This window comes from Cibotium barometz, chromosome 5, assembly GCF_041138505.1.
Source record: "Cibotium barometz isolate CiBa-2024 chromosome 5, ASM4113850v1, whole genome shotgun sequence".
NCBI classification, from domain to species: domain Eukaryota; kingdom Viridiplantae; phylum Streptophyta; class Polypodiopsida; order Cyatheales; family Cibotiaceae; genus Cibotium; species Cibotium barometz.
In genome coordinates, this window is record NC_141050.1 from 28,903,402 (window position 1) to 28,924,482 (window position 21,081).

At 43.0% G+C, this 21,081-nt stretch overlaps 1 protein-coding gene across 1 annotated transcript; it reads left to right on the top strand.

Moving 5' to 3' along the window:
- Nucleotides 1-1,548: 1,548 nt before the first annotated feature.
- LOC147638323 (chlorophyllide a oxygenase, chloroplastic-like) lies at nt 1,549-19,926 on the top strand. The gene is made up of 8 exons (XM_086798250.1): nt 1,549-1,984; nt 17,318-17,422; nt 17,512-17,805; nt 17,931-18,078; nt 18,195-18,379; nt 18,473-18,585; nt 18,707-19,001; nt 19,094-19,926. The coding sequence occupies exons 1-8, from the start codon at nt 1,640-1,642 to the stop codon at nt 19,265-19,267; spliced, it is 1,659 nt and encodes a 552-aa protein (XP_086654376.1). The 5' UTR covers nt 1,549-1,639; the 3' UTR covers nt 19,268-19,926.
- The last annotated feature ends 1,155 nt before the right edge of the window (nt 19,927-21,081 follow it).

The following is a 21,081-nucleotide window of genomic DNA, read 5'->3' on the forward strand; positions in this document are numbered from 1 at the left end:
AATGAGACTTAAACCCACGATCTCATGATTAGGAGCTTGATCCATAAATTGCTATGTATTATAACATGTGTGCTCGTGCATACATGTGCGTGCGCGTGTGTGTGAAAGAAAGAAAGGAGGTTAAATTAACATCTACGGACAAGCCAAAATTACATAACATGAAGACCATGTAGGTCTTTGAGCCAAATTCGTGGTCCACCAAACGAAAAGAAAACCTTTAAACAAAGAGATAAAGCATGCTAATCAATGAGAGAGAGAGAGAGAGAGAGAGAGAGAGAGAGAGATGAATTAATGTCAAATCTCTATGTATATTATACAAGTGTAGTTTTGATGGTTATACAAGAGATTGGTTATACTCTAAAAGATTGATGATGTGGCTACCTTAGGAGCAATCATGGATGAGGTGCTAATTCGTAACTCTTTTGACTCTTTTCCATTAAGGGTTGCTTTAGACATGTCCCCTTCATGAAGCAACATATTATTTTGAGTTCAGCTCAATAATTCATAAGCCATATTCAAGTTGTGTACGCATTAATCGAGCTCCAACAAGTTCGATTAATTAATTAATGTTCTAAGGTTTACAACCACAGTTTAAATTTTTTATTAAAAAAAGGACCCAGCCAAAATAGTGCCTCCTCTCTCTCTCTCTCTCTCTCTCGCATGGGGGGCTTTGCCCCAGCTTGAATACCAAGCGCACCTCCCTTTTATAGCCTTCAGAGTTGGTGCTCCGAACACTCTAGAGATACTCCATTAAAAAAAAAAAGCCTTAAGTATAATATCTAAGGTTCCCTCTTTCATTTCTATTCAGCTTACTCCTAAGGTTTCACTATTACAACTAATTAATTAATATGCAAACAAAATTTTGGCCCCATTTTTAGGGCCATTCATGTGTGACCTATAATTCTTGATTGTGGGTGTCAGAGGTTGAAATTTGAAGCCATGCATGGAATTTGAATAAGGACACTAGAAAGTGTAGGCATTGTGGTGGTGATAGAAGATGTAGGTCAAGACAATTGCTTGTTTTTCTACCGAGGTGGCTTACTTGGCACGGTCATGTTTGTAAGGCTCCCTTCATGAGGAGAAGTTATGTTTGAGCAGTTGAGCACCCATTGTGATGGCTTTGTGAAGGTGTAGCTCATTGTGTGGCAAATGGCATTTTGAAAGCATTTTGATTGAGATTTGTGTGCATATTTACAATCATTGTTTGGAAAAGGAAACAGGTGAAGCCATAGAACCATGGACAATCTCTAATGAACTGTCCACCCAAAAGGTAAGTGGCCGAGGTGGGGTAGATGGCCTAGCGGTAAGGGCTCTTGCCCTACATCGGGACAGTCCGGGTTAAATACCCGCCACCTTCTCCCGCACAACTAATGGCATGGGGTCCGTCAATTCCGTCTCTAAAATAACCTTGCCAATAAAAATTTAAAAAAAAAAAGAAGAGGAGGAGGCACAGATAATTCAAATACGTGATTCTTATCCACGCGCGGATTTAACAAGTGAACCAATGAAAAAAAGCCAAGTGGCAAGCGGAGAGCCATGAGAAAAAAGGCCTCTCAAAATTTTAAAAAGTTTTTTTCGTTTCAAGCACCTGGATTTCTTCACAGCCAGGTCTCTCTGTGCTAGAGTACAGCAGCAAACAATGGCCTGTCGTCTATGTACAAATATTGATCTCCACAGCCCATCATTTCTTCCCGTCTGTCTGCCCACAAAGAGGGTTTGCCTCACTGTCTCAGACACTCATGTGGGCGGCCGACTCCGCCCTCTAAGAATTCAGTCTTCTGCTGCAGATGGGCATCCAGAGGCTTCTTCTGAATCGGTGGTGGGCGGTTTGTTTCATGTGGAGTTTCCTCGCACAACCACACCCCCCTCCAGTGGGCGCCTATTTGATGTCCACCATGCGTGGGAAGTTGTCCGCCAGGACTTGCACTACTGCGATTGGAAGGCCCGCCAAGATGTCCTGGCCATCAAAACACTGCATGACAAGGTGTGCCCTGCCCTCACCATCCTTTATAGTAGTATGGTCTTTATATGGATGGATTTAACATCTTTTCAATGAGGTTTAGCTCTAATGGTTCATTACAAGGTGTAGTTCAGTGGAATTTCCAATCATCTACAGATTTTTTTTTTCTTTAAAACTTTACATCCAAACATGGTTGGCTTAACAACGAGCCAAATCACTGCCAAGCTTTGTTTGATACCTTCACCATAGAATACCTATCATCACCGGCTATCCTTGAGAAGCAGACTTTACACGAAAAATTTACGCCCTAACTACCTCTTAAATAATAGGAGAAGCACAATTCAACATAGATCTTTGGGTGTTTTTGAAATTTGACAATAGGAGAATAGAATCAGGAAAAGGAAGTAGAAAACAAGTGAAGCCAGAAATGGCCCTTTCTAGAATCTTGTAGTATTATTCTATCCAGATCAAGGATCCTGTATATTAGCTAAAATTATCGTTGCATTGGCAGCATGAAAAAATATATCATGCGAGCAGTTTAAAGAGAATCCATGGTGACAGCTCTACAGTATTGGGATATCCCTAATAGCTAATAGATTATCACAAAGAAAAGAGGATCCACAGAAATTAAGTTCAAAGACTAACGGGCAAGTGATTCATAATGGATGAAAGAAGGATTGCAAAGAGGTCGTGCACAAATATTAAAGTAAGCGACCTTTGCAAAGAATCAAGATAATCAATAAGCAGGACAAATTGAGGATGCATTAACTTTCTTTTCACAAACCATTAAGATCATTAAGAAAACTAACTGTTTCCTCTTCAGCAAAGCCTTCTGTCCATTTGGTGAGTCTCCTTGTGTGGATCGAAGTTTGCTTCACAGTAAAGGAGAAGCTTACTTCCTCGACCTGGCGATGGATGAAGGGTGTTGATACAAAATTATACAGATTTTGACTATGAAATCAAACGACTTCTTTATAATTAATGTAAGACTACTAATGCCATGGATGTGTGAAACACAGGCAGATGCACATTGGCTGACTGGCAATACAGTCATTCACAAGTATGCTACGCTAAACTTGTATTAATGCCAATAGCTCGTATACAACTGAATGTTCAGAAGTACAAAAGGTAATCATTCTGCTGGTCTCAGCCCAAGTTGCAGTAGACCCTGTTGTCCGCAAGCAAATGCTGGTGCAGATCTTTTTCCTTGCTCTTCCAGTCATCTATGGACCGCTCGCTGAAGAGACAGAGGATTTTGATGATTATGAGGGAGGTTGGGGTTCTTTAATAGGCACCCTAGCTGCTGCTTGGCCTGCTGCCTGACCAGGCCTACCCTACCTGCATAGCCAGCTCTCACCACCATCTATGTTCACCTCCACCTTGATAACCTTTCTTCCACCCATAGTAGCAAGGAAACGCCTAGCTACTATGCTTCCACCACTTGTACATACACGCACACACATAAACCTCATGCATCATTAGACTGAATTGATTGGGTGCAAAGCATGTTGCAGCCTCAAGCTAATAAAACAAAATTACAATGATAAATATCCTTAATATGTGAAGGGCACTTGCAAAGTATTCACATTGATTGGTACCACTTGTTTGACATTGATTGGTACAACTTGTTTGTGTGCCAGTGTCGAAATAATTGAGTTGATATTCAGCTCGTTGTTAATATACTCTGGTTTGTACCACCTTCTTATAGAAGAAAGCAATACATGTAAGTTCTACCAAAACTAAACGTTCTTTTAACAAATGTAAATATAAGTCAAGCAGGTATATGCCTTCAGCATTAGCCTTTTCAGTATCAACATGAGATGGCTACTTCTTGTAGTGGTAATGGTCATCTAATTCTTTGCAAGTAACTGTAATGCGCATCAACCTCTTGACCATGCAGCCACCGATGTGTACGGGGACGATCCTCCTCATAGGAAATCCATGGTCTGGCTCAAGGGGCTTGCCATTCTGCATGTAGGCAATGAGGAGATCACAAGCCTCGTGCAGGGTGGCGTGAACTGAGATGCTGGTACTGTAGGTGGAACCTTCCTCACTGCATAAACACCATTTGTTAATCACTGGCAATCATAGTCAGAGCTGATTTGTACTTGGATAGCCCTTAAGCCTTGAATAACATATTTTCCACTATTCGACAAACATATTTGCAGGAATTGTCTTGCTTAATTGCTTCCAATGATCATAATGCATTAGCAAGTAACAAGATACACCCACGTAGAGTTGAACGCAAAGAAACCTTGAAACATCCTTGGGCATCATATAGCATATGTGCTTGCAAAGGTTTTCTTGTACTTCCAAAGATCTAGCATTGATTGCATTGCACATGCACACCTTAATTTGGTGCCACATAGACATGATTATTCCTTGTAGCCGCCTAAAGGGCAAAAGTTAGAGGCTGTATATGGCAGTTTGGAGTAGAGATCTGCACTATTTTTTGGGCATTGAGGTTATTCGCACACCTGATGGTATTTGGCTGTCACAGAGACAGTATGTCTTGGACATGTTATCGTAGTATGGGATGGTTAATTGTAAGCCAACATTGGTACCATTAGATCAAAATAGCAAGCTCAGTGGATGTAGGTTATCTATCGGAGGATCCCACTATGTACAGGATAATTGTAGGGAGTTTGATCTATGACAATAAGCAGGCCAAATTTGAGTTACACTATTGGCTTAGAGATCCAGTTTATGCAAGTTCCACGTAAACCACATCTTGACAGTGTGTGACACACACTTCGGTATTTGAGGGCCACTATTGATTATGCATTGTTTATGCAGCAGGTGTACCATTGGAACTATATGGGTACACAGATGCAGATTGGGCAGGAAGCATGTGAGATAGGAGATCTACTAGTGGATTTATGTTTTCATTGGGGAGTGTTGCTATGACATGGAGTAGTAAGAAGCAACCCACAATTGCCTTGTCGAGTACAGAGGCAGAGTATAGAGGAGTTGCGGTGGCAGCGTGTGAGGTAGCTTGGTTACACAAGCTATTTGTTGATTTAGGGTTGTATGTGGACAGAAAGTTTGTCATATATTGTGACAATCTTAGCAATATACAGTTGGCTAGGAACCCAGTTTTCCATGTGCGGATAAAACACATTGAGGTACATTACTACTTCATCAGGGAGAAAGTCTTGGCAAGCGACATTGACTTAGCCTACATCAGCACATAGGATCAGGTGGCTGACATCTTCACGAAGGCCTTGGGAGCTGAGAAGCTCCGTAGATTTTGAGATATGCTTGGAGTTCACAAGCTGGAGTTGAGCTTGAGGGGGAGTGTTGAGATGTCAATCTCAACATGAGCTGAACCTTATTGGTGCCTGGAGGTGCTCAAGACATGCACCAATGGTTGGGACATATCATGGGCACAATATGAAGGCATTTTATGATATTTTTGATGCCTTTTGTGGCCTCAAAAGGGTTGGCCGACCGGAACGGCTTGCTATCAAAATCTCTATAAAAGGGCAAGTCAAGGGTCATTCCAAGCATTCAAAGACAGAGATTATAGAGCCAAGAACAAGGGCACGTAGTGACTGTTGAGATATCGAGCTCATCTAGTGAGGCGGTGGATATTGATAACCCGCCTGGGGGATAGGCTCCACACTTACACCACTGGCATGGTTGGTGAGATCATGGGTGATATGCGGCCAGTGGGATGACAGGCTGTGTGACAGCCATTCTAGAGATTGGCATAGTTATAGCGCCAACTCATTTAGTTGGGTTCACACTATAGAGAACCCTAGTATGTATTTGGTTGAGTACCTTTTCATATCGTGTGTACTCTTATCTTTGTATATGGTGTGTTGAGTGTTGTGTGAAGAAGAATGTCACGATTGTGACGTATGTATGTATCAGATCCTCTCTTCATTGCTAATTCTTGGTGCAGATGCAAAGAGTAACCAGCCAAGGGAACCCCTACCCTCGACTGGTTGCGACTCTTCGCCAAAGGATGTACCTCTTCATCGAATAGCCACATCCCTTCGACGAATGGTTGTATCCCTTGATGAATGGTCGTGCCTCTACAGCGAATAGACACATCTTAGCCTAAAGTTGTATCCTTTCGTCTATGGTCATGTCCTTTCGTCAAAGGACATGCCTCTTCAAATGTGTCTCTTCATCTCCTATATAAGAGACCTATTGTACTCAGTTTAATCAATTCAATTCAATCTTCTCTCAAGTGTTCTCCTGAAGTCTCTTGTTCTCCTACTTAAGTAGTAATTAGTACACAATATGAGGGATTAACAACATAATCCTCACAGTGGTATCAAAGCTAAAACCTTTCCTGTGAAGCCCTCACTCTCTCCGCGGCACTCCCTCTTCCACCCCTCTTCTCAGTGTTGTATGGAAGTAGCGGAGCGACGGTGGACCTCGTGTAAAGCTTTGCCCATGGTAATGTAAAATATTTTTGTTTTCCTCCCTCCGTGGGTTATGCGGGCCACTTAGCCTCTTCACTCAGTGTTCTCCCCCCTCGACAACCCACAAGTGTGTTGTATGGAAGCTATGGAGCGATGGCGGACTTGGCGTAAAACCCCCCTCACGGTGATGTAAACTTCCCCCCCTCCCCCCCCCCCCCGCTCACGCAGACAGAGAGGCGATCTTTCACTTACCGGGCCACTGCAGGTGCACTTACCCTTCCCGGAGGCCATTGCCTCCTCGCACCTCGCGCATGTGTAGGCTCCCTTTGGCTCTCGAGAGGACAAGACATGTGGGCCCCCCCTTCTCGCACACAGGAGCTACTTCTTCCTCCTTGCGTTGGTGGCTGCCCCTCTTCGTTGAAGACCGCGCCTGGCCCCGCTATGGCGTGCAGATGGTACCCCCTCCCTTGCTGGGCGGAAACCCCCCCCCCCCTCTCCATGCCCACAAGTGAAGCCGTGCGATGGCTGCCCATCCCCCTCTCTGGATCTCGCCCTTTCCAAATAGCACTACAAAAAATAATAATTTGTCCGCTGCTTAAACAAATGGGTCCAGCCCTATGTTTAAAAAAAAAAGAGTGAGCGCGAGTGTGAAGCGCCCCCCCCCCCCCCGCCGACTGCACTTTCGCCTTCATCTTCTCTCCAAAAAAAAAAGAAAAAAAAAGAAGAAGTCCTCCAGCGTGCATACGGGCAGTCACGTTCAAAACACAAACAAAATAAATCCTCCCCACCCGCTTCTCACGCACGTGCATGTGTGAAGAAGCCTTGAAGTTGGCATTAAAATAAAAATAAAAAAAATCACCCGAAGCACGGTTCTTCGGAGACAACCAGACACATTATCTTCGTTTGAGCAACAATAGACTCGACATCGACATTCTTACCGTTCACAACAAGCTTTTTCTTCGAATCAAGATCAGCAACACAAGCAGCAACATGAAGCTTTCAGAAGGTCTCCCCTTGAAGAGCACTTAACCTCTTCAAAGTGGACTTCTCTAGTGGCACGAACTTCCGACCCTAGTCGAGCACTCGGTCGTGAAGACCGCGATGATGGACAAGTTTTCCCTCGTGAGCCATGCTCATGACAACCCAAAAGCACACAACTCCTCCGGCCGTGATCTAGGCAAAAACAATGGCCTCGTCACCGCCCTTACAAACTGAAGTCTTTGTTTCTGACCAGTAAATCGATGCAGTGGTGAATGAGAACCTTAAGTCAACTTTGAAGATTGAAGACCTTACCTTGAATGGTACAAGGGATACTGCGGACTCTTGCAGCATGACTTCAGTTGCTGCATATGAATATTTGAACAATACCTCTTCGGTGTCAACAACTCCTCTTGAAGATTCCACTTGGCAAACAGATGAAGAAATGCAGCAATACCCTAGTCTTCTTCAGGAATTCTTTGACAAACGGATGTCTATCATTTGACACATGGGTTTTATTTTAAATGGGAGGGAATGTCACGATTGTGACATATGTATGTATCAGATCCTCTCTTCATTGCTGATTCCTGTTGCAGATGCAAAGAGTAACTAGTCAAGGGAACCCCTATCCTCGACTGGTTGCGACTCTTCACCAAAGGATGTACCTCTTCATTGAATACCCACATCTTTTCGACGAATGGTTGTATCCCTTGATGAATGGTCGTGCCTCTACATCGAATAGACACATCCCTTAGCCTAAAGTTGTATCCTTTTGTCTATGGTCATGTCCTTTCGTCAAAGGACATGCCTCTTCAAATGTGTGTCTTCATCTCCTATATAAGAGACCTATTGTACTCAGTTTAATCAATTCAATTCAATCTTCTCTCAAGTGTTCTCCTGAAGTCTCTTGTTCTCTAAGTTAAGTACTTAAGTAGTAATTAGTACACAAGATGAGGGATTAACAACATAATCCTCACAAAGAAGAAGATTTTCAGTCTCTCACCTTGTGTGTTCTCTTTTAGGGTTTTGTGAGTGTGTGCTTGCAAGAGCTCAAGCTCTCTTCTCCCCTGCATCTTTTCATGGTATCAGAGCCTGGTTCATGCTAAGGGCTGAGCTGCAAGCAAGAGAAGCACAGGAAGCGGTACGAGGGTAAGAGCTTCATCTACTCTTCCCTATTTGTGTTGGCGACTACACCCTTGTCGGGAGCTCTACGGGAGGCACCGGCAAACGATCTCTGATTGAGGAGCTTTCTTCGCGGGAGTAAAGCTATAGGGCAACTATATTAACCTATCGGACGTAGTTTTTTGGGCCGAAAACGCGTTTCGGGCGCGTTAGGACCTCCGTTTCTCGGAAAGCAGGCGATTTCGAGCACTGCGGGTAACTCATCGATTCTATGCAGGACTCTGTTTTAAGAACTGTAGTTGAAGAATGAACTTCATATTATGGAGAAAAAGAGTATGTCTGTGTGAATGACTATGCATTGAAGATCAAGGGTATTGTGGAATCCCTTGCATCTATTGGTGTTTCAGTAGATGATGATGATAAAGTGAAAGTCTGTCTACATGGTCTCGGGCCACAATACAAGGCGTTCAAGACGTCTATTCAGACTCGTGAAAACATTCCCAATTTCACAGATTTGGTGTCTATGTTGATTATAGAAGAGAAGAGCTTGGGTGAAGACCAACATTATGGCCAGCAGCAGCAGCAATAACAACAGTCCCAGAATTCACAACAACAACAACACGCAGGTGGAAGAGGCCAATTCAGAGGTAGGGGGAGTCAAAGAGGTTGTGGAAATTGGCAAAGGCAGTATAATGATACACGTGGATGCTTTTATTGTGGTAAGCCTGGACATGCGTGCAGGTAGATTGTTATAAGAAGCAGGCTGACATGCAAAATGGAAAATTGTAGCAAAACAACTATGCATCCTCGAGCAGAAACAATGAGGATAATGAAAGGTTGTTTGTTATGCAGCATGTCCCAGCATGTCCTTAATGCCATGTCTGAAATGTTGAAGCAGCACATAAAGATGATGTATGGTACGTTGATTCAGGTGCTTCGAACCGCATGACAAGTCATGGGGAGTGGTTCAAGGAGATGAAAAACCTTGAAAGACCAAGTTTTGTGGAAACAGGGGTGACATTGCTCATCCAATTGTCCATGTTGGAGATGTGCCATTGTCTATGCAGGATGGCAAAGTGAAGTACCTTGTAGATGTACTTCATGTTCCGAACATAACAAAGAATCTGGTTTCAGGTAGCCAGATGATTGAGCAGCGTTTGCAGGTTCGGTTTAATCCTGATGGTTGTTATGTTGAAGACTTTAAAGACAAGTGCAGGTTCGTTGCAAAAGGCAACAGAGTGGGCAGAATGTTTACATTGAATGTAAACATGCCTAAAGTGAGTGCTGCGATGTTTGTAAATGGTTTAGGAATTGTTGCAGACACAGACATTTGGCATAAAAGAATTGGACATGTGAATGTGCAGAGAATGAAGTCTATGCAGACTAAAGGAATTGTGACAGGGTTGCCAAAGTTTAAAGTTGAAGGTATGCAGAAAATATGTGAAGTATGCCAATTTGGAAAGCAAACAAAGCATGTATTTCCACGTGACAGAAATGTGAGCAGAAATACACTAGATGTTGTGCGCATTCAGATGTATGGGGTCCTACGAAGACCATGTCTATGGGAGGCTGCAGGTATTATGTGACATTTATTGATGACCACACAAGAAAAGTGTGGGTATACTTCATGAAGGAGAAGGGTGAGGTGTTCACTCATTTTCAGAATTTCAGAGTTATGGTTGAAAAGCAAACAGGGAAATATGTAAAGTGTCTAAGGTCAGATGGAGGGGGAGAGTACTTCTCCAATGAGTTCTTTGAATTTTTGAAGAAGAATGGTATTCAGAGACAGTTTACATGTAGATACACTCCGCATCAAAATGGAGTTGCTGAGCGGAAAAACAGGCACATTGCTGAGATTGCGCGAGCATTGATGGGAGAGAAGAATATGCCGCATAGCTATTGGGCTGAGGTTGTTTCTACAGCAGTTTACATCATGAACAGGACTCCAACTGCAGCCATACATGATGTAACTCTAGAGGAGAGGTTTACTGGCAGAAAACTTGATTTGTCTCATCTGAAAGTCTTTGGATGCATTGCATATGTGCATGTGCTAGATGAGCTGAGAACTAAGCTGGATCCAAAAGCTGAAAAATGTGTGTTTATTGGGTATTCCCTTGAGCAAAAGGAATACAGGTGTTATAACCCTGCTACACGTGAGTTGAGGGTAAGCAGGGATGTTGTTTTTGATGAGATGAGCAGCTGGTATGTTGCTAAAAAAGAAGCTGTTGGGGTTGATGTGAGTGGAATTATGGTTGCACAGAATACAAGTTAGCATTCATAGTCTTTGAGTGGACCAGGAGAGTCCTCATCTAGTGATTTAGTTGATAGACCATGGAGTGGCAGACTGCGTCATAATACCAGTCCTGCAAATGTGATTAGTACATCACATAAAGGCAAAGAGAAAGTGATTGAGCCCCTTAGTATGTCTGACATTTCTGCAGGGCATTCTCATGTTGATGGAGAGTCTAGTGGCTTATAGATGAGCCTTGATGAGGATCTTGGGATACCAGCTATGAGAAACCTGGTGTAAAGAAGGCTATGGAAGCTATGAATGCAAAGCTGCGAAGATCTGGGAGAGTGAAGAATCCTGTGCAGAGGTTTACCTATGATAGTTATGTGGCACATCACTATGCATATATTGCAAAAGTTGTATAGGTTGTAGAGCCCACATGCATTGATGAGGCTGTTGGAGTTGGAAATGTGTGTTGGGAGAAAGCTATGGATAAGGAGATGGATGTACTATATGGAAATGAGACTTGGGATTTAGTGCAATTGCCTGAAGGCAAGAAAGCCATTGGATACAAGTGGGTGTACAAAGTAAAACATAACAGTGATAGAAGCATAAGCAGGTACAAGGCTAGATTGGTAGCCAAAGGATATGCGTAGACATATGGCATTGATTATGAGAAAACGTTCAGCCCAGTTGCCAAGATGGTAACAGTGAGAGTTATGATAGCAGTGGCTGCGTCAAAGCAATGGTCTTTACATCAAATGGATGTAAAGAATGCATTCTTGCATGGGGATTTGCAAGAACAGGTGTGTATGTTGCAGCCACCTGTTTATGAGGATGTGAGTCACTCCGAGCATGTTGGCAGGTTGAAGAAAGCCTTGTATGGCTTAAAAACAAGCACCAAGAGCATGGTTTGACAAGATTTTTGAATATCTTGTCATTATTGGCTTTCATGTAGCCAATGCAGATTTCTCGCTGTATGTGAGACACAGTGATAGAGGGGTTGTGCTTGTTGGCATCTATGTAGATGACCTGATCATTACGGGGGACCATGATGCAGAGATCTTTGATGTAAAGATCTTGCTTAGACAGAAGTTTGAGATGAAAGATCTGGGGGAGCTCAGATATTTCTTGGGCATTGAGGTGATTAGGTCACCACATGGTATTGGATTACTGCAGAGACAGTATGGCTTAGACATGTTGTCCAAGTATGGTATGACAAGTTGTAAGCCTATCTCAGTGCCATTGGATCAGAATGGCAAGTTGAGTGCAGATTCAGGAGAGATTTTGGAGGATCCTACTATGTATAGGCGCATAGTAGGAAGCTTGATCTACATGACGATCACCAGGCCAGATTTGAGCTATGCTGTTGGGTTGGTGAGTCAGTTTATGCAGGTTCCTCGGAAGCTGCATTTGGATGCATTGAGACGCATATTGAGGTATGTGAGGTCTACTTTACATTGTGGACTATTTTATGAAACTGGGACAGAGATATGTGTACATGGGTACACAGATGCTGATTGGGTTGGTAGTATCTCAGATAGAAGATCTACTAGTGGCTTCATGTTTTCTTGGGAGTGCTGCTGTAACTTGGAGCAGTAAGAAGCAGCCTACGGTTGCTCTATCCAGTACAGAGGCCGAGTACAGAGGTGCTGCTATGGCAGCATGTGAGGTAGCTTGGTTAAGAAAGCTACTTGCAGATTTGGGTCTATCAGTGGATAGATAAGTTGTCATTTTTTGTGACAACATTAGCAGTTTATAGTTGGCCAGGAACCCAGTTTTTCATGCTCGCACGAAGCATATAGAGGTCCACTACCATTTTGTCAGAGAGAAGGTTTTGGTAGGAGACGTTGACCTTGTTTATGTCAGCACACAGAATCAGGTCGCTGACATCTTCACCAAAGCATTGGGTACAGAGAAGCTGCGCAGATTCAAGGCTTCGCTTGGTGTACATGAGATGGAGTTGAGCTCGAGGGGGAGTGTTGAGATATCGAGCTCATCTAGTGAGGCGGTGGACTCTGATGACCCGCCTGGGGGATAGGCCCCACACTTACACCATTGGCATGGTTGGTGAGATCATGGGTGATATGCGGCCAGTGGGATGACAGGCTGTGTGACAGCCATTCTAGAGATTGGCATAATTATAGCGCCAGCTCATTTAGTTGGGTTCACACTATAGAGAATCCTAGTATGTATTTGGTTGAGTACCTTTTCATATCATGTGTACTCTTATCTTTGTATATGGTGTGTTGAGTGTTGTGTGAAGAAGAAGAATATTTTCAGCCTCTCACCTTGTGTGTTCTCTTTTAGGATTTTGTGAGTGTGTGTGTGCTTGCAAGAGCTCAAGCTCTCTTCTTCCCTGCATCTTTTCAGTCACAATAGTTAGATCAGACAAGAACTCCTCCCGTGGAGGATAACAAGACACTGAGCATGATGTTAATGTGTAGCACTCACAATTAGCTGCAATTATTCATTCATTTACTAATATACAGTTGGAGTAGATTAGGTGAACAGTCTCTCTTCTCCTCCTCTCTATTTCTTTGTGTCATCATTGTGCATATGATTAGCATTAATCTTTGTTGCTTAGCGTCAATCATTCATTCATAACACTTCCGCATGCTTAGCATGTTACATACATATTGGCCATGTTGTTCACACAGTTTTGCTCATAGAACACCATATGTACATATTTACTTCTCACCATGAACTCATGTTGCCATGCAACTTTGCATCTATTTTGTAGCACATGTCATGTACCCAAATAAGTAGACATGCACAATTTACCATTTCTTCACGTTTGCATGTGTATCCTTGCTTCAGGATGCTCCAAGAGCATCCCTTTTTCAAGCAAAAAGGGTCCTATGGCTGCTGCCATACTTGTATTAACCAAACTTCTTTTCAGCCTGCATATATCACAAAACATCCATGTTTGCTAATCATCCATCTTTACCAAATCCAGTCGCTTGCATCTTTCATAGGTTTGAATGCACTATAATGTTTGCAATACTTGTTGCTTTGCGTACATTCTCACGAGCCTTGCACTCTTCATCATATTATTGCACTGCTATTGTTGTGAATACCATACAACCTTTTTGATGTGAGGACTTCTCACATCAGCCCACCCAGCCCACACCCCCCCCCCCCCCTTCCCTGCCGCCAAACAGGTGGTCCTAGCAGCTTTTACCTCTCGTCCATGGGCTTGGACGCAAGCCAGACAGACTCCCAACAGCTCCAGTGTAGGTCAGGCCGTAATGAAAGGATCTTGGACAGCACCTAACCAGGTTGGCCAGCAGCAAAATAGCTCCCGGGCAGCACAAGAACCAGTTAATCAGAAAAAAAGAGCTCATGGGCAGCTTTATACTGGTACAACTCTTCTGTACAGCCGGGCAGCAGCACACAGTTCCCAGGCAACAGTCTCTTTATACCTCTGCTGCTTGAAATAACACCCCCCCGGATATAATCCTCTTGCCACATACAGACTTATTTGTCATAGTCTATAGAGAAGCCGTGGAGTTTCCTCCATTTGAATCCCGGCTACTAGAGATCCTTTGGCACCTTCTCCTCTATTTTAGAAGGTGCCATCTATCTCTTGGGTATGTATTGTTTTTGTATGCATGTATCTGACTGTCGGGAGCAAGAACAGTTACAGAGTTTGAGCTGAAAACCAGACAATGTGTAAGCGTGGCACACCTCTCTCCAAGTGTGCAGCATCCGTCAGGGATGGGCTGGCTGGGAAAGCATTTTTGCCAGGAGCAGCAGGATTGGTGCTGGGCAGACAGCCTGGAAAGCTTGGACAGCGAACAGCTTGCTGGAGGGGCAGGTGTAACCGATCACAGCTGGTTGGCTAAGTGGCTTGCCCTCTTGCAGGCCGATTTGTTTACTGACCTTATCGAAAGGGGCTCCCACTCCCCCTATATTTCCATCTTCTTTTTTTTGCAGAGCCAGCTTGTGCTTCCAGCTCGTTCTGGAGCACCTGTGTTGCATACAGCAGTAGCAAATAGCAGGAGCTAGTGTTTATCAGGGACTTGGATTGTGGGGGGGAATCTGTAGGATTATGGATATCATCAAGAGTAGCTTCTCCTTCAGTTTACATCTTTGACCTTTTTGCAGTATTGTAAATAGAAAACTTTGTTCTAGATTATGCACTTAGTGGTAGATTAGGTGTCTTGTGCTTCTCCAAGTCTTGTGTTCTGACCTATTCTGTCACCATTTGGTCCATCTCCATTTCTGGAGCCACTTCTATGGGACTGTCACTCCATAGAGCAGCCAGATTTGTGCCATGTTCACATGGGGCCAGGCCAGTGTCCCATGTGAAAGGGCCAGTCTTTTTGTGTCACATGGACGGGAGCCAGATTAGTGCCACCCGTGTGTGACTAGTGCTGCGTCACATGGACGGGAACCAGTTTTGTGCCACCCGTGTGTGACTTGCTCCGTGCTATATGGACGGGAGCCTGTTGGTGCCACCGTGTATGGCCAGGATGGCGTCTTACCTATGGGACTGTCACTCCATAGGAAGACCAGGACATCTTTATATTTTTGTCGCGCCAGTTTTGTGCCCGACAAGAACCTCTTGTACAAGTTTCATGAAAGGGAGATTTCATTCATTATATGTGCACATGCATTTATGTCTGCATGCATAAATTTGTTTTTGCATGACTTGTTTGCGTGTGTCTGCCTATTATGCCGTGCTAGTACACTGGACGGGGACGCTCCCAGTGTACCGTGGAGTGTTGTTTGCTGACTCGGTGGTGTGGCGTGTGAACAGGTGGTAAGTATTTTCATTTTGGCCTTTTTAAAAGGTAAAATCTATAAGCTATGGTAAACTTTAATATTTATAAGATATTGTATTCATACCCATTTTAAATAGGGGTTAGACATTTGCTTATGAGGGTGTCCAAAGTATTAAGTTGATTTAAGGTTTTATAACCTTTAAAAAAATGGCTTTGCATGGAACCTTTTTGGAATTTTTCCACGTGTGAGGTTGGTGGGTTCCTTTCTCATCATCGCCTGCTGGTTGCGCTTCTTGCTCCATCGCCTCTCTCCAAGGAAAGGTTTGGTGCTGTACCTGCCTCTTGGTTGTACCCGCCTGTTGTACTTGAACTGTACCCTGCTGTTGGTTCTTCCCACGTGTTGAATCTAGCTTGTACTTGGCTGTACCGCCTGCTGTACCTGATGTGCTGGTTGCCTACGTGTACCTGCAAACAGTGTTGGCTGCCTTCTTGTACCTGCAAACTGTGCTGGCTGCCTACGTGTATCTGCAAACTGTGTTGGCTGTCCACGTGTACCTGCAAACTATGTTGGCTGCCACATTTGTACTGGCTGGTTGCCTTGTTTACATCTGCTGATTGCACCCATTAGGAGTACAACAAAAAGAGAAACGATCTTCTTTGCTGAGATTTGAATTAAAACCTATGCCAGGTATTTGTTTCTATATTTTATTTCAAATTCAGATAACAATTAAAGTTAAATATTGTTATTTCAAGCTTTGTGTAGGCAAGTTACATCTCCAGCTGCATATACCTTAGAAGGCCATTGGAAGGTGGTTTTTCCCATGATTGCCCTGTCCGCGCCCTCACTTATAGAGGAGCCAGTGAAGGTCATGTGGGTATGAGGAAAAACCAGGTACAAAGCTTATCTGGGAGAACCGGAATACGTTCCCTCCGTGGTGTATCACTGTTGCCTGCGTTAGTACGGGCGTGCCTGTTTGTGCACAGTCCCAGAAGACCAGTGAAAGGCAAGTGTGCACGTAGTGAAGGTGGGAATGAGCCTGTGATTTGAGGTTATTCCGACCAACACCTCTTCATCGACTTGAACCAGTTTTATTTGGTTGTTTTCACTCCCTTGTGGAGAAATCTGGCCTTTCAGGCCCGTGACACTTGTACAAATATAAATACTCCAAGAAATACAATAAGTATTGAAGGGGGGGGGGGGGCGGCCCTTTCCGGCCCCAGTGTTGGTGTCAGTTGTATTTTCAGTATTTCCAGTATTTGGATGTTGTTTCCATTGTTTAATATCAGTTAGATTGAGTGTTCTAAATATGTGTATATTGTCTTCCGATCTGTAGGCCTCTTGTAGGGAGCGGTCACATATTCTTTGTTGTTCATGTGCACCTTAGGCAGATAGGCGTTATATGAAGACTTTTAGAAGTTGCTTGAAATTGCATCAGTAGAAGTACATTTTCCAGATTGTGTGAGAAAATGGATAACTTTTCTCCCCGAGTATAAGCACGAGGGTATGCCACCTAGCATGGATGCATTGTGGCATACTACTGGGATACTTGAGTTGTTAGGTGAGTGTTGGCTAATTGTGAGCCTTATTTGATATTTGGGCAAGGGCTGAGTGAGTGTGAATTTCAAGGTTTTACACAAGTAGACGAGGAGCACACTTTCAATGGGGAACATCAGTGCCTGAAGGCATTGCCCTGTATCTTAGTGCTGGGTCAGAGAGAAATCTTGAAACTTCCAATGCCTTAAATGGTCTCCCGGATCAGTACTTGTCATGTGTTTGCTCTTTGCTGCCTCTTTTCATTGGCATGTGCATGTGGATAGAAACGTCAATAACTTTCTACAAGCATATGTTTTTGTGCATGTGTGTATATTGTTAGATGGTTCCTTTTGCATGGCCTGAGAAGTTATCAGCCTTTTTTGACAGGCTGTGGAAGTCTTGAACCCATTAGCAAGGGATAGGAAATCGGTTGAAACCTTACGAACTGAGTTGGAAGACCTGCAGCATGATCTTCTCAAAGCACACGAGCAGGTGTTATGAATGTGCTTTTGTGTTGAACTTTTTTTCATATGCATGATACATTGTCTTCTAAAAACTTCCCCTCTTCATTCTTGATTTAGGTTCATCTGTCGGAAGCTCGAGTATCATACTCGTTACAAAAGCTCGCAGATATGGAGTCCATGGTGAATGACAAGCTGCTGCAAGAGAGCACGTTATCTGAAGGTTCTCTGAGGACCGTGCAACCTTCCAGCCCTAAAACTGGTTCTACAGATAGTGTAGCACAAAACCTTATGAGCAGAAATCCCACAAAGGGTTCTTTAAATATATCAGGTCCTGTGCAAGTCTACTCAGAGACGCTGCGCAACTTTTGGTATCCCATAGCGTTCTCTGCAGATGTTGACAATGACACATTGGTGAGCTGGCACCAAAAATGTATACCCTTGCAGTTCACACCCGCTTAGCTCTAATATTTCTGATGTCCAACTTTTGAGAAGCTTGTGTTTTGTGTGCCTTCGGTTGATCATTATAAATAATGCAGGTACCTTTTGAATGCTTTGAGGACCCATGGGTGATATTTCGGGGTAAAGATGGCAGGGTAGGCTGTGTGCAAAACTCATGTGCCCATAGGGCATGCCCACTTCATCTTGGGGCAGTCAAAGATGGTTGCATCCAGTGTCCCTATCATGGTAAGAGCCTTGGATTTAGTGTATTTCCTGTATGCTATTTGCCTATGTGTAGGTAAGGTTGGGGGTGGGGATCCTATCCTTTATTCACTTCATGCAACTTGGCCAGCGTCATGCAGGCTGGGAGTATTCAACCAATGGAGTATGTGAAAAGATGCCCTCAACCAAGTTCGTGAATGTGAGCATTAGGGCGCTACCATGCATCGAGCAAGATGGAATGATATGGATATGGCCTGGCAATGAAATCCCAGACTCAACCCTCCCATCTTTAACTCCTCCTGCTGGCTTTACTGTACATAGTGAGGTACTGTGAGATTTTTCTATTGATGTAGTCTGGGAAACACCTGCTTCTCCTCTGCTGTTCATTGAGATTTTGGTATTTGGATGCCTTACACAGATTGTGCTGGATCTTCCAGTAGAGCATGGGCTTCTTATGGAGAATCTATTAGACTTGGCCCACGCCCCTTTTACACATACTACAACCTTTGCAAGAGGTTGGTCAGTTCCAAGGTAACTAAACCGTGGGTGCACAGGTGTGCAAGTGAGTGTGTGCCTGCATGTCATAAGCAAAAAAGATTTCCCAAAGTTAATGTTTCGATGCATAAGGAAAGTTTGTTATCTTTCTTTGCAGCATGGTTAAGTTCTGTACTCCAGTGACTGCCTTGAAGGGCTTCTGGGACCCTTACCCTATTGACATGGAGTTTCAGCCTCCCTGCATGGTCTTATCTACGATTGGGATGTCTAAACCTGGAAAACTAGAGGGCAGCAGTACAAGCGCTTGTTCCAAGCACTTGCATCAACTACATGTGTGCTTGCCATCTACTCGGGGAAATACACGTTTACTTTACCGGATGTCATTAGATTTTCTACCCATTTTGAAGCATGTGCCATATATTGAGTATTTCTGGAGGTATCTTGCCAATAAGGTGGGGTGCTTTTTGCACTGTCAATCTTTTGAAAGAATTATATTGAGCTTATATTTGAGTGCGGTCTGATGGGCTTGAATAATAATAATCAGGTTTTGGACGAGGATTTGAGGCTGGTTCTAGGCCAGCAGGACAGAATGATTAGAGGAGCCAATGTGTGGAATCAGCCAGTTGCCTATGACAAACTGGGGTTACGCTACCGACTGTGGAGACTGACCGTTGAATCGGGAGCAAAGCCTTTACCACGGAGAACATGGCATTCTTGAAGGCTCCTTTGGGCTCTTAAATGGTTTTGGGTCATCTACAAAGAGCTTGTAAAATGTGGCACCCTCAAGCATTCCTATAGGCAAGTATCAGATGAGCTGATTGGGCTAAAGTCAAAATGTATTACTGAGTAAATCAACTAGTTCTACATGGTTTGGGTCATCTACAAAGAGCTTGTAAAATGCAGCACCCTCGAGCATTCCTAGATTGAATTAAAAGTCTGACTGACTGATCAACCAGCTCTACATGCCTGGCCCATGGACACATCTGTAAAAACATTAAATGCCTTCGCTTATTATATCATGGAACCAATTGGAAGTTGCCAGTTAGTGCGGATCGGGGGCACCTTATCTCAATGCAGCACATGGACATGTTTCAGATGGGCTCGGCAGGAGAGATGGTCCAACAGCGCTCTCTAAAACATTGAATGGGCTTGAGCCCGAGAAGTGTCTTATGGTCGTAATCATCTCTAGAGCTTGTGATGCCATGACCAACACAAGATTTACGAGCTTCATCTCTGATCGAAGCTCTTATTCAGTGTATGCTCATGTTTAGTAGTGACCATGCCAGCAAGTCTTCAGGAAAGCTGGTTTGCCTTGAAACCACTGCTATTAAATCTGTATACGGAAAATATTTTTTTTACCCATTTTGGGATTTTTTTTTCTTTAGCTGTAACATAGAATCATTTTTCCTACAAATTAGCATATTTTTTTTTCATCTGGAAATATCATGCAGCATCGATTGCGAGTTAAATACCGAAAGAAAGTTTGGGGATTGTTAACATTGTGAATTTATTAAGCTTTCCTTTGAGATGAGAGATAAGTTGTATGGCCTTTATCCCTATGTTTGTGTATCTCATGCACTAGTTGTGCCTATTGGAAGTTCATGGTTGGCCCTCTATGAAAATCAACTTGAAAGAAATACTCAAGCTCAAAATAAATGACAGCTTATGCATGCGACATAAGAATGGGTTAAATCTTTTTCACCATGAGAGTGGTTCATGTCCTCTTCATGGTGTATTTAAATATATTTCTTTGTACAAATAACAAGAGTCGAAAATACATGTAGCCAAAAATATGGATCTTCACATTGGGCTTGTATAAGCCTAAATACAAAAATTGAACACTCTAAGGTTTACTCATGAAATAGAACTAACGTATATCAGAATGTTGTACACTAATGTACACATAAAATATTACTGCCATTGATTGAATAAATAATCACCACGTATTATGTGTCAATTGATTTTCGTCGAAGCAAGTTCAATGAATCCATATACATTTCGTATACTAACTTTGTCATTGATCTGCATTGACATTCATAGTATAAGCTCAAAATATGTGACAAGTTAGAGATGATTAGTCTCGCTTGTACATAAAATAAATATCCATCAAATAAATTTATAAATATTAAATAATGCGAATAATTTTTATATTTCTCCTCGGTGAAAAGCAACTGTCCTCAGTTGCTAAACATGTAATATCTCAAAGTCGGTACCTTTGCATATTTGAATAACTATGTGCAATACTTCAATTCGGTGACCTTTGTATACGAAATAAAATATCAAATTTAAAATATCAATCACAGAAATCTACAATATAAAAATCTCGTGCAGTATCTTAATTCGGTGACCTTTGCATGGAAAATAATCACGTGATGTCTCAAATCGGTGACCTTCATACATATTAATATCAAAAATCAAAATAAAATGTTAATCGTGTGATACCTCAAATCGGTGACTTTCATACATCAATATCAAAAACCAAAATAAACTGTCAATCGTGTGATACCTCAAATCGGTGACCTTCACACGATT